Source organism: Canis lupus, chromosome 14 (genome assembly GCF_048164855.1).
Source record: "Canis lupus baileyi chromosome 14, mCanLup2.hap1, whole genome shotgun sequence".
Classification (NCBI taxonomy): Eukaryota; Metazoa; Chordata; class Mammalia; order Carnivora; family Canidae; genus Canis; species Canis lupus.
The window spans coordinates 37,592,009-37,604,307 of NC_132851.1; the positions used below are offsets into that span (position 1 = coordinate 37,592,009).

The following is a 12,299-nucleotide window of genomic DNA, read 5'->3' on the forward strand; positions in this document are numbered from 1 at the left end:
CCAGCGTTTGAGTTTTCACAACGTGGTGGGTCCTTGCACGTAGTTTGGGTCTCGCCTGCATTTCACCCCCACAGAGAGGGACCCCCTCGTGGAGCAGAACAGAGCGCCGCTCGCTCAGGCTCCTTCCAGGACCTCCTGAGTGGGGCGTATGCGCCTTCGTTAATGGGCGCGGGCAGCAATGGAAGGAGAAATTAGGGCAGGGTCCTTTTTTATTAATTTGCTGATCATCTTCAGCACTTGAAGGTAGATGGCTTTTCCAGCCACCTTCAGTGTGCGCTTCCGGGAAGCGGGGATGGCGATCCCACCCTTCCTCCGGGGGGCAGGTTCGGGCAGCCACTGCTGTACCTTCCTGGCCTTCGTTATGTGTGTTCATTCAGCAGGGGACCTTCGCGGTGTCACTGGCAGCAGATACTGCCCTCCTGGACACTGAGGCAAACCTGCATTTGCCTTGAAATATGCATCCAGTGTCCATGCTTCTCGAGGTCGGCTCTCGATGGTCGTTGCTGAACGACCGGAACTATAAAATATGGAGAAAAACAAGTGACAGAAATCCAAAAGGCAGTTTATAAACACGGATTCATAGATTTTTAAATCTGTTTTTCTGCTGCGATGGTAGCGGGTCAACTGTGCCTCTGTGTGGACCGAAATTGGGAGAGACTACCTGGTGGTGTCTGGGGAATTAGGTTATGGAAAGTCTTTCTTTTTTGTTTTTTGTTTTTTTTTCTTTAATTTGATACTGTTACTTTTATAGTAAATAAACTATGGAGAAACATTGAATTATCTCCAAATCATGACGCTGACTCCACGAAGAGCTATTATTTTTAAAGATGTGTTTATTATTTTGAGAGAGAGAGCATAAGGAGGAGGGGCAGAAGGAGAGGGAGAGAGAATCTCAGGTGGTCTCCACGCTGAGCTGGGAGCTCGATCTCATGACCCTGAGGTCATGACCTGTGCCGAAATCCAGAGTCGGACGCTTAACCTAGTGCACCACCCTGGGCGCCCCGACTTACTCCAGGAAGAGCTATGATTTGTTACTTAGAGTAAGAACGTAAGTGCAGGTCCTGCTGTGGTGGGCGAGGCCGGGTCCGCCCCAGGGCCCCGCAGCGGGGTGTCCGGGGCACTTGGCTGAATTTTGCTGAATATAGATACCACATCACCATCACTGCTGTTAAGATAGAGAACACTGTCACCACCCCCAAGGTTCCCTCAAGGTGCCCTGTGCTCGCTTCCCAGCCCCACTGCCCCTGGGTGCCGCTGGTCTGTCATACGTTTATTTAATTTTTAAGATTTTATTTATTTATTCATGGGAGACAGAGAGAGAGGCAGAGACATAGAGGGAGAAGCAGGCTCCCCGCAGGACTCGATCCCGGGACCCCGGGGTCACGCCCTGAGTCAAAGGCAGATGCTCAACCACTGAGCCCCCCAGGTGTCCCACTGTTCTGCATTTAAATCACATGCAGCAGGCAGCCTGGGTGGCTCAGCGGTTCAACGCCTGCCTTCCGCCCAGGGTGCAATCCTGGAGACCCGGGATCGAGTCCCACGTCGGGCTCCCTGCATGGAGCCTGCTGCTCCCTCTGCCTGTGTCTCTGCCTGTGTCTCTGTCTCTCTCATGAATAAATAAATAAAATCTCTTAAAAAATAAAATAAATAGATAAATCACGTGCAGCAGTGCCTGGAACAGCGTGGTTTGAACTGTGCGGGTGCCACGTACACATGGATTTTCTTCGACAAATGCAATGGTCCTGTAAATGTATTTTCTCTTCCTTAGGATTTCCTCAAAGGCCTTTTCTTTTCTCTGGCTTACATTATTGTAAGAATATAGCGTGTGGGGACCCCTGAGATGTTTACTCCCTGCTGAGGTACGACACATGCAGAAAACAGCAGGAATCCCAGCCGTGTGACCAGCCCCCAACCCCCGAGCCCCCCCGACCACCCCCAACCTGGGCAGCCCCGCCCTGCCCCCTGACGGCCCTGGAGCTGCTGCCTCCCGCACACACTCCAGCTTGGATTAGAAATGCCGAGGATGACAAACGGATGCTCACACTTATTTTCTGATTTGATTTTTTTTTTTAATTTTAGCTTATTGACTCATCTGAAGCTCTGTAAAGATTTTGAAGTTGACAATCACATAAAAGATTTTGCTGCAAAACTGTCTTTGATACCTAGCCCACCGCCTGGACCGCTTCATTTGGTAAATAAATCTGGACTTTTTTGTCTTGTGTTTGCAAATAGTAAGAGTATCATGACGACGATGGTTCTAACGTCTTATGCTCTCTCTTACGTTCTAGTATGTTTAAGTTATGCTTCTCAAGGTCCTTACAGAGTCATCTGTTTCTAACCGGGAGTTTGCCGGGCGGCCCGTGATAAATGCCGCGGAGCTGGTGGTGGGCCGGCCCCCTTAGCGCCTAAGACACGGGTTCATTACTCGCTCTGCAGAAAACCCAGAGAATTTACTTAAATTATGAATTTCCCTTTGGTTTATCAGTCTGGAATATTGGGTATTGTATTAAATGTGTTCATGTTTTGTCCTGTCCAGGGTGATTCATGAAAAGTACCTGGCTTCGTATTTTTTCTGTTCTTCTTTTTTTTTTAAGATTTTATTTATTTATTCAGGAGAGACACAGAGAGAGAGAGAGGCAGAGACACAGGCAGAGGGAGAAGCAGGCTCCATGCAGGGAGCCCGATGTGGGACTCGATCCCGGGTCTCCAGGATCACGCCCTGGGCCGAAGGTGGCGCTAAACTGCTGAGCCACCCGGGCTGCCCTGTTTTGTTGTTTTCCCCGGTGCCACTGTGTTGAACGCGTGGCCAGACGCTTCCGCGGATCTGGGTTCCCTGGCACGTGCGTCCTGACACGTTGCTGGCTCTTTCATCCCCCCAGGGTTTTAGGCAAGGACGGTGGGAGGAAGGCGGCCCACGTTCCCCTTTGGGCGAGTAACAGGCCGGACGGCTGAGCCGTGACGACACCTGTCTGGCTCAGCGTTTTCCAGACTGACGCAACCACCGGGCTCTTCCTTGTTCTGCAACAGGCACCCGTCAAATTATTATAAATGTCCACCCTGTGCCAGGCAGTCCCTCCTGGGAGATCATAGAGATCTGGGTTCTCTACGTGTGGATTACTATTCACAGTTGGAAAATTAATTTTATTTCCCAGGAGACGTGTGATTACGAACTTTCTATATATATACACATATATTTAAAGATGTTATTTATTTATTCATGAGAGACATAGGGAAAGAGAGAGGCAGAGACACAGGCAGAGGGAGAAGCAGGCTCCATGCAGGGAGCCCGACGTGGGACTCGATCCCGGGTTTCCAGGATCACGCCCTGGGCCGAAGGTGGCGCTAAACCGCTGAGCCACCCGGGCTGCCCCAAAATGTATATTTTTAATAATCAGCCTACAGTCTATGGGGTGAGGACTCCTGCCACGTGCATTCCAGGCCAGGAGACAGAGCAGGTTGGCCGGGTACCTCGGTTCCACCCCCAGAACCTTTGCAGGGACATTTATCCAGTACTTGTTTTGTGCGAGGCCCTCATCTTTATTATGTGGATAATTGGTATTTTTTTTATGGTTCAGCAGAGTCATCAAAGCGTACGTTCTTGCCGTGTTCACTCTGCAAGTATAAGGACCAGCTAAGCAGTGAACCGGAGGGAGTTCAGGACAGTTTGAGGGTCAACCGTGTGTGTTATGGTTCTGCCTTCGAACATGAGTAATGCGTGCATGGTCCCTGACCAATTTTCTGTGCCTTAGAATCCTGGATTCATCAATATTTGGTTCTTCCACTCTGACCACCCCGCGGGAAGGTTTATGGGAGTCGTTCTGGGCGCCTCTTCTCTTCACGCCTGCATTCAATCCATCATTCACCCGTGACCACCCAGCTCCCGGCGTGTCTCAGGTGCCCACGGCCACGGCCGCCATCCCACTCCGGGCCATGGCGTCTCCCACCTGCACGGTTGAGGAGCCGCTGGTCTGTCCACGTCCACTCTTCACCCTTCATTCAGTTCGTCCTTTGCACAGTGGCGGCAAAGACTGTTAAAATCTATACACTGGACTCTCCTTTTGTGCTTAGAACCAACAGTGGCTTCTTGCTGTGTACCTGCAGCCCGTCCTACGGCCCTGGCCCGAGTCACTGTCCTGCTCTGTGTTCTCACCCCCTAGCTTGCTCTTGTCCAGCCTCACTGGGTTTCCCTCAGTCCCTCACTGATGTTGTCCCAGGGCCCTTGCACGTGCTGTTCCTAGAAGTCAGGTTCTTGGGGACGGCCTCTGAGTGACCTCCCATCCCGCCTCTCTCTGTGCCCATTGCCCTTCCTGCAGAGCCCAGCACGGTCTGCAGTTGGGGTTTGCACACGTTTGTGTTTTGTTCAACATCCATCTTCTCCATCAGCCTCCAAGCTGCATGAGGGCAGAGGCCCCGTTCAGAGCTGGATATCCGGGGCCATTACCACGGCCGCCCTGCACTTGCTGCTCCGACAGCCGTGAATGAGTGAACGGATGGGCCGTGTTTCCCTAGCCCGTCGTGTTCACAGAGTGGGGCCTGCGGCTTGGTTCTCGTGCGTTTGTCCGAGGGAGCCGAGCCTGGGTCAGACTTGCCGTCGCGCTCGTCCCCTGTGTGGCCCATTGATATGTGGCCCCGACCCATCCGTCTTCGGGAGTGTTATGGAGAAAATGCGAGTGTCCGGCTGGGGCCAAGGTCCTCCTCTAACCCAGGAGCTGGTTCGGCAGGAATTTCCAGAACCCACTGCAAACGGATGTCGATGCAAAGGCCGTGTGGCTGGAGGTGGGGACTTGGGGAGCCAAGTGTGTGGGCGCCAGTGGCTCGTCTCCGGTCTGTGCCAGGGGAGGCAGCACCCAGCCTGGACCTCGGCCCGAGGGCAGCAGACACCCCGCATCCCGGGCCCGCCATCGGGTCTGAGTGTCCGTGTTTCGGGGCCTGGGCGTTCCTGGGTGTGCACGGCGAGATGTGCGTTTCCCTCCCACTTGGCCTGACTCTCTTCTGTGCTGCGGTCCCTGTTGTTTCCCTGGGGCCGCGGTCAAGCTGGAATTGGGACGTGTTCCCCTGAGGGGTGTCCCTGCTCAGAGTCTTCACCTGTGAGGTGGGTGAAGGACCTGAGGACCTGGCGCCGCGGCCGATGCGTTCTGCGGGCCCACCGGGCGGGTGACTGGCATTTGTGTCTCGTTTTTATCTGTAGTTGTGAAGTGGGTTGACACGTGTATTGTGTGGAAGCATGGAGGGGAATTTTTCTCATCAACTTTACAGTTACAGGTGGTTCATCACCAGCTGGAGCGTTTGACTCCGCTCTACCTTGTTTTGTCATAAACAGAAGGGATGTCATTGTCCACACAAGCAAATCCACCTGGTCTCAGCCTAGTCCGGCTCCCGTGGACCAGTCGGTGACAAGAGGGCAGCCCGGGGTGACAAGATGCATCCCCGGCACAGTCAGGTTTCTTTTACACGAGGGGGCCTGGAGAGCAGTGATGACGTGAGGAGGCGTGGATGGCGAGCATCTGTCCCGGGACCTTGCCCACCCCATCCTCCCCGTCTCTCCCCCTTCCACGCATTTCCTGGCGGGAGCTTCTCTGTCCTCAGAGTCACTGCTTCTCTCTGTGGTTTCTGCCCGGCGCTGCTCACCCTTGGGTCACCCCGTACTGCTCATCCGCGGGGCTCCGGGGCTGCTCCTGGGCGCCCCCCACGAGGCTGACACCCGCAGTCAGCCACGAACTTGCCATCGAGCTGGACGGCCCCTGTCCGTCCCCCTCTGTCCACAGAAGGGGCAGTCTGCAGATGCTGAATTTGAAGTGTTATTTTAAAATAATATCCTTTGGAAAAATATAATTTTTTTTAAAAAAATTTTTATATATTTATGATAGTCACACAGAGAGAGAAGGAGAGAGAGAGAGAGGCAGAGACACAGGCAGAGGGAGAAGCAGGCTCCATGCACCGGGAGCCCGATGTGGGATTCGATCCTGGGTCTCCAGGATCGCGCCCTGGGCCAAAGGCAGGTGCTAAACCGCTGCGCCACCCAGGGATCCCCCACTTTGGAAAAACAAATCTTTCTCAGCAGCATCTTGAATTCCACATCTTTAAGGAGCTTTGACAGGTTGAAAATGCTGAGAATTCGTAACATGCAGTACGTGTTGTAGCAAAGGCTGACTGGGATGTGCTTGGTCGGGACAGGTGTCCAGGTGTCAGCTTATCTGTGCTGACGGGCGCTTTGCTACTTAAGTAAAGAGTTTAGAGAGGTCTGGCTGACGACGACGTTCCCAACTTGATTCGCGCGTGAGCCTTTCTCAGCAGTGCCGTGTGTCTCGAGGCCATTTTGTTTGGGGACATACAGGGTAACAGTGCGAGTCTTCAAAAACGTATCCTAAATGGAGAGTTTCGGTGCATTTCGGCCTCTGCTGGGAGCCGCTCCCTGAACTCACTGTGGACCTTGGTCATCACAGGTATTTAACATGAAGCCACTCCAGATCGTGTTCCCCTCGCGCGCAGACCCTGAGAGCCCGGTCATCGACTTGGACCTCCACCTGCCCTTGCTGTGCTTCAGGCCTGAGAAGGTGCTGCAGGTAAGCGTGCCTCGGCCCCGCGGCGTCCCGGGCGGGCTGGCTTAGGGGGCGTCCAAGCCGTGGTTGCCGCTGTCCCACGGTGTGCCTCCACGCTTCCCGCTCCAAGCAGAGGCATGCAGGGAGTGCACGCTGCTCACGAGGCGTGCTTTTCGGAGGGTGAAGGGGGCTTTGGCTTGGCAAACGGAGTAGGGAATCCCGTGGACCTGGGCCCCATCTGGTTCCGGTGGCGCATGTACACGCGAATCGAGCACCTGGCGCGCGGCCAGAGGTGTGCACACGGTGTGGATTCCCCCCAGATCCTGACGTGCCTCCTCACGGAGCAGCGGATCGTGTTCTTCTCTTCCAACTGGGCGCTGCTGCCGCTGGTCGCCGAGTGCTTCATGGCCTACCTGCACCCCCTGCAGTGGCAGCACACGTTCGTGCCCGTCCTGTCGGGCCAGATGCTGGACTTCGTCATGGCGCCGACGTCCTTCCTCATGGGCTGCCACCTCGACTACTTTGAAGAAGTCAGCAAGGTGAGGCCTCAACCGTCGGCTCAAACGTTGGGTCCTTGTGATTCCCGCGGGGACTGGTGGGAAGTGGCTTTGAAAGGACCACGAGGCGGGGCCGCGCGCCCTGGCCCCGGGGAGGGTGGCTACTGCGGCCCTGGGGCTGGTGCTCTGGGTGCCGCGCACATGTACACATGCACGGGGGCTGTCGCTCGTCTCCACCGCCCCCTGCGGCCTTTGGGGATGTTCGAGGCCGTGGGTGCCGGGACCTGGTGTCACTTCCAGTCCACGTAATTCCCTGGGGCTTCCTGCAGCTCCAGCGAGGAGAGTGTGGATGTCGGTGCCGGTGGAGCCCACTGTCCAGCCCGGCCTTGGCCACTTTCTGGTTTCGTGGGCTCACGTGGGGTGCCAGCCCTTGTCAACCTTGGTGTGCTTGCCTCAGAAGCAGGCACGTCCTCCTGGGCAGGGCTCCGAGCAGGGGCCACCCCGCACCCGCCAGCGCATGACAGGGCTTCACAGGCCGCGGCAGCTGGTGCCCCCGCTCCAGATCCTGTGCTTCTCCGGTGAAGCTTCTGTTGTTCAGGAATGCCGTGGGCCTCCTGCTGGAGCCTCTCCACGCAGCGTGTCGTTCAGCGTTGGCGGGGGCGTGGGCCTTGCCACCTGCGGTGACCAGTTACTTGCAGTGCCAGACCTGCAGCAGCGTTAGGTCCTCATGTGTCCTGGTCGTAAAAGACCGTGTTGGAGGGTAATGGGACGCTTAGGCAGTGAGGGCCGGGGGCCCCCAGGAGAAAAGGGGAGCCGGGATGGCGAAGACAACCGCAACAGCATCCTGTTCGGCCACGCAGACGAGACCACAGGCACATCCTGTGTAGCAGCCTCTGCAGGAGTGACTTTCGCAAAATATCCTGATGCAGAACAATGAGCCGTAGGACCTGGGTCACTGGCACAGGTTGAGCAGAGCGTCTCCGGATGTCACCACAAGACCCTCAACATGGCAGGTAGGCCTCAACAGGGGCCCCGGCTCGGCGTGCTCAGGGCGGCTCCCGGAAATGCTGGTGAAGGCCCCCGATTTGAATGGCAAAGTGGCAGCCCCTGGGGTCCCCTCCCCGTCTGGCAGCCTTGTTACTGTGGCTCAGCAAGCCTTGCCTGCCGCCCACGATTCTTCGTCTTCCTCCTCGGAAGAGGCGCCACCAAGACCCCAGGACAGCGTGGACACAAACCTGTAACACCCGTGCGCGAGCCGGCCTCCCGGCCCCGCAGTCGCGGCAAAGGTCAAAGGGCCATTAGTGCAGCACCGGGCGTCCCGTAAGTGCTTCGTGACGTGCGTTCAGATGGTGAGCCGTTGTGGATGGGCCGGAAACGTGGGACTGTCAGTGGCCACAGCGGGTTTGGCTTTTATAAGACGCCTCTGTTCACAGAAAACACGTAGACCACGGAGTTTACTGGATTACGACGTGCACCTCGGCGGCTCTCCGTGACTTTTCAGAGTTGTGCCCCTTAACCGTATACATTCCCGGCACCCGACACAGAAGCCCCGTGTGCGTCAGCGTCCCCCGCACTGCCCCCTGCCTGCCCCTGGCCGCCCCACAGCCCTGGGTCTCCCTGTGGCTTTGCCTGTTGCATCCATGTGGTTCTGTGGCGGCAGCCGGCCTCTTGGGGCTGCCGTCACTCGGCGCAGCGTCCTCTTGGTTTGTCTGCGTCAACCGGCCGCATAGCCGTGCTTCTGCTGCGGCACAGGATCCTGTCGAGGGACCGTGCCACGGTTCGTTTGTCCGTTCGTCGGTTGATGGACCTCCGAGTTGTGTGGACGTTTGGCTCCCGTGAGCGGTGCAGCCGTGAGCGCGCCTGGGCGTGCGGGCTCCGCGTGGACTGGGCTTTCCCTTACCGCGGGTCCACACCGCGGGAGACACTGGCCCTCGGGCCGCCGGCAGCTCCGATTCTCCCCTCCCTGCCAGCATCGTCCCCGTGTGTCCCTGCCGGGCTGGCCGTCCCGGTGAGCGCGGCGTCTTACCGTGGATCCCAGTGGTTTCCCCAGGGGACTAACACCCGAGCGCCCTCGCACCTGCTTCCCGGCATCGCTCAGGGTGGGGCGCCTCCTGCTGTGGCCGTTCTGAGTGTGCGGACACGCCGGGTGCTCCTTCCCGCCCTCGGCACCCGTCGGCTGCGGCCCAGCTGCTGTGCGGGGCCTGGAGGGTTTCAGAGCAGATCCCGGGAAGGTGCCCGGGAAGGTGCCAGGGGCCCTGACCCGCCCGGCCATCCCGGGGAGGAGCCGGGTTCCAGCCGCCTTCTTGCCAAAGCCAGTGACTCACCAAGTGACAAACACACTTTGGGGAAAGGCCGTTCAGAACGAAAGCATCTCCCAGTCTGCCTTGCAAACAAGGAAGAACGCGCCACCCATTCTCTGACATTGAAAATGTGTCTCTTGTTCATCATTCGGGAAAAGTCCCTCTTGTTTCAGTCCTTTCCCTGGGGAATTTGCCTGCACGTTCACCTGACAGCTCACGTCCGATGTCGTGAAGGAAACCTGTGCAGGGATTTACCTGTCTTGGAAGATTCCGGAACAGGCTGCAGCCTGTGTTTTCCTCCGTGGGGCCTGGGGCCCGGGATGCGGTCCTACAGCGCGCGTGCTGCGGCTCACAAGCGTGCGGCCCGGCTCACCTCCCCAGTCAGTGCCGTGCGTTTGTGCCAGAAGACGGCGTGTGCACGCTTCCCGTGCCGCCTGGAGCACGTCAGAGCTGGCGCCCAGAGGGAGAGCCGGGGGCCCAGCCACGTTCCCGGGACCGCTGGGTGCAGCCTCAGTGTCTGTCACACGTCACGTGTCAGGCTGTACGAGTAACCCAGGCACGTAGGTCAGAAATCCTAAGTGCGTGCTCACCAAACCCAGGGCCCCGGCCACACTCGCGGGAGGGGTGGGGTTCTGGAACCTTCTGTCCCGGCTCCCTGAAGTGGCCGGCAGAGTGTGTACCAGGGCAGCTGAGAGCCTGGCCCGTGTGGAATCCTGACCAGACCCGGCGGATCTGAGCCACCCGGCTCGTTAACACGACTCGTGGCGTGCGCTGCACGTGTGGTAGGGACGGCCTGTTGGATACGGGGACTCCGTCCTTGGTGACGCTGCCTCGGGCAGTGCAGGTGCGTCTTCCTGTGTTTTCACAGGTGTCCGCGAATCAGACTCTCACACCAATCTTTACGAACTTACAGGAGGCGGACGGCCTGGTTCTGATAAACATCGATAACGGGAGCATCACCTGCTCTAACGAGGAGGACGTCGACCTCCCTGACATCCCCCTGCTGGCGGCACAGACGTTTATTCAGAGGTAAGGGGGGCTCCTGTTGCCCCACTTCTGCGCTTTCCCGTCCCCAGCGTCTTCCGCCGTTCGGTCCGTGCTCCTGTCTTAGGGTTTGCGAGTGATCTGTGAACGTCTTAGGATGACAGTCGTCTGTCCACGTACGAGTTGAGTCATGGTCCCAGGAGGTCAAGTGCCCCCTCCCAGCCCCTGTGGTGTTGCCTTGTGCCTGTGAGCCTTTGAGCTCCTCCACCTCCTGCCTCCCTCCTCCCCCTCCCCTCCCCTCCTTCCCCCTCTCTCCCTTCTCTCCTCCCTTTCCTCTCTCCCTTCTCCTTCCCCTTCCCTCCCTCCTTCCTCCCCTCCTCCCTCCTTCTTCTCCTCTCCTTCCTCCCTTCCCCCCCCAAACATGTATTCAGACCCCAGGGATGCCCCACACAGGGCAGGTTGGCAGGTATGTGTCCTGCTGAGCAGCTCACAGGAGGGCGCCTGCCCCCGCCCCCCTCAGCGCCCTGGCTGCCTCCTCGCTTGCATGGTCTTTGCGACTCTGCCCCCCTCCCGCCCCCCAACCTTGGCCTCTGTCAGGCAGCAGCTTCTCCCCAGAAGGGCCACATTAGGCTTTGCAGCCTCCGTCCTGGAGGCGGGGACTTTCTTACCTGCTGCTTCTGGGGAGGGTGGCGGAGCTGTCACCATCTGCCAGGATGGTGGTGTGGTCCTGGGAGGGGGTGTCTGGCCGTCCTGGTGGGGCAGCGCCCTGTGAGAACCTAGGAGGTAAACCACCTACGTTTCTAGTTCACTTTCTGATGAGCAAAAGCCCTGTCCCCTGACGACAGTCAGAGTCTGACATTGTAGCGTGGTGGGCGCTAGTGTCGGGTGCGGTCTCGGCTGTGCATGGGTGGAGCATCCCTGGGGGTGGGGCTCTTGCCCTTGTCTGGGTGGTGGTGTCAGGATTCTAGAATAGACACAGCGGCTTGGATCTCTGCTCGGCTGGACCCCCAGAGGGTGGGATGCGCCGTCCTTTGGTCTCAGCCATGTGTGCTAATGCACATCTGGAGGGCCATGCCGGGCCGTGGTGGTCAGTGTCCCCCGGGTCCTGGAGTGCTCGGCTGTCCCCCGGGGCCTTTGCTGGGGCGGCACAGGAAGCAGGGCCCTTCCCCCCGAGACCCCGCCCCCAGTCACCCCTGCCCCCCGACCTCCCGGGGCAGCACAGGGACCCCCACTCTCACGGGCAGACTCGCTGAGCACTCAGGTAGGAGGGACAGCCTTCTCCGGCAGAGGGCTTGTCCCAGCACAGGGCACGGGGAGGGGACCGCTGCCACAGGCACTGTACCGACTCGTTCCGCGTGGCGCCCTCCATCCCTTCCAGGTGGCGGTGCCCTGAACAGGTCAGCCGGGGTTGGTGCGGCTGGGACGCCCGTGTCCAGCAGTGGCTTCTTGTCACCCGTGGGGCAAATCCAGGGTGCTCGCCGGCCCCACTGACCCCTGGGGCCCTCTGGCAGCTGGGCTCTCCCTACCTGCTCAGGGCTGTCCGTGTCCGTCTGCTCCTCACCTTTCAGGCCCGAGGTCCTCGAGGGGTCTTCTTCAGCCACCAGCCAGGCTATCTTCCAGCTGTCCCGGTCTCTGACGCCCTCCTCGCCTCCCCCTCCCCACGATCTCCTATCTGGGGTGTGCGCTTCTGTTTCTTCCTACCTGAATGTGAGCCCCATCCTGGAGCTTTGCCTGTGGTCACCACGCAGTCCACACCCACACGGCACCTGGCGTGCAGGAGGTGCCCCAGAAGCACGAGTGGGGTGGGCGTGCGTTGGGTGTATCTTGCACGTAAACCACATGCTTGCTGGTTGGTTTCCAAAGTGCCAGGGAGGCCAGCGTGGTTGGACGCCCCTCTGGGTGGTGAGGGCCATGACACACAGGACGTCGGGTGCATCTGATCCTCCCAGATGGGGCGTGGTGGTGGGAAGCTGCCGCCA

General features: G+C 58.5%; 1 protein-coding gene across 4 annotated transcripts in view; it reads left to right on the forward strand.

Moving 5' to 3' along the window:
- Window positions 1-12,299, forward strand: part of DENND3 (DENN domain containing 3) — a 50,146-nt gene that overhangs the window by 10,795 nt on the left and 27,052 nt on the right. For 3 of the 4 annotated variants that reach the window (XR_012006928.1, XM_072774668.1, XM_072774669.1), the window contains exons 5-8: window positions 2,080-2,191; window positions 6,444-6,563; window positions 6,860-7,078; window positions 10,205-10,365. Coding sequence is in view for 3 of the 4 variants with exons in the window: in XM_072774668.1 (XP_072630769.1) it covers window positions 2,080-2,191; window positions 6,444-6,563; window positions 6,860-7,078; window positions 10,205-10,365 (612 nt within the window). In the remaining variant the exon portion in view is untranslated. The remainder of the gene's footprint in view (window positions 1-2,079; window positions 2,192-6,443; window positions 6,564-6,859; window positions 7,079-10,204; window positions 10,366-12,299) is intronic. The other variant, XM_072774670.1, reaches the window with a different exon arrangement.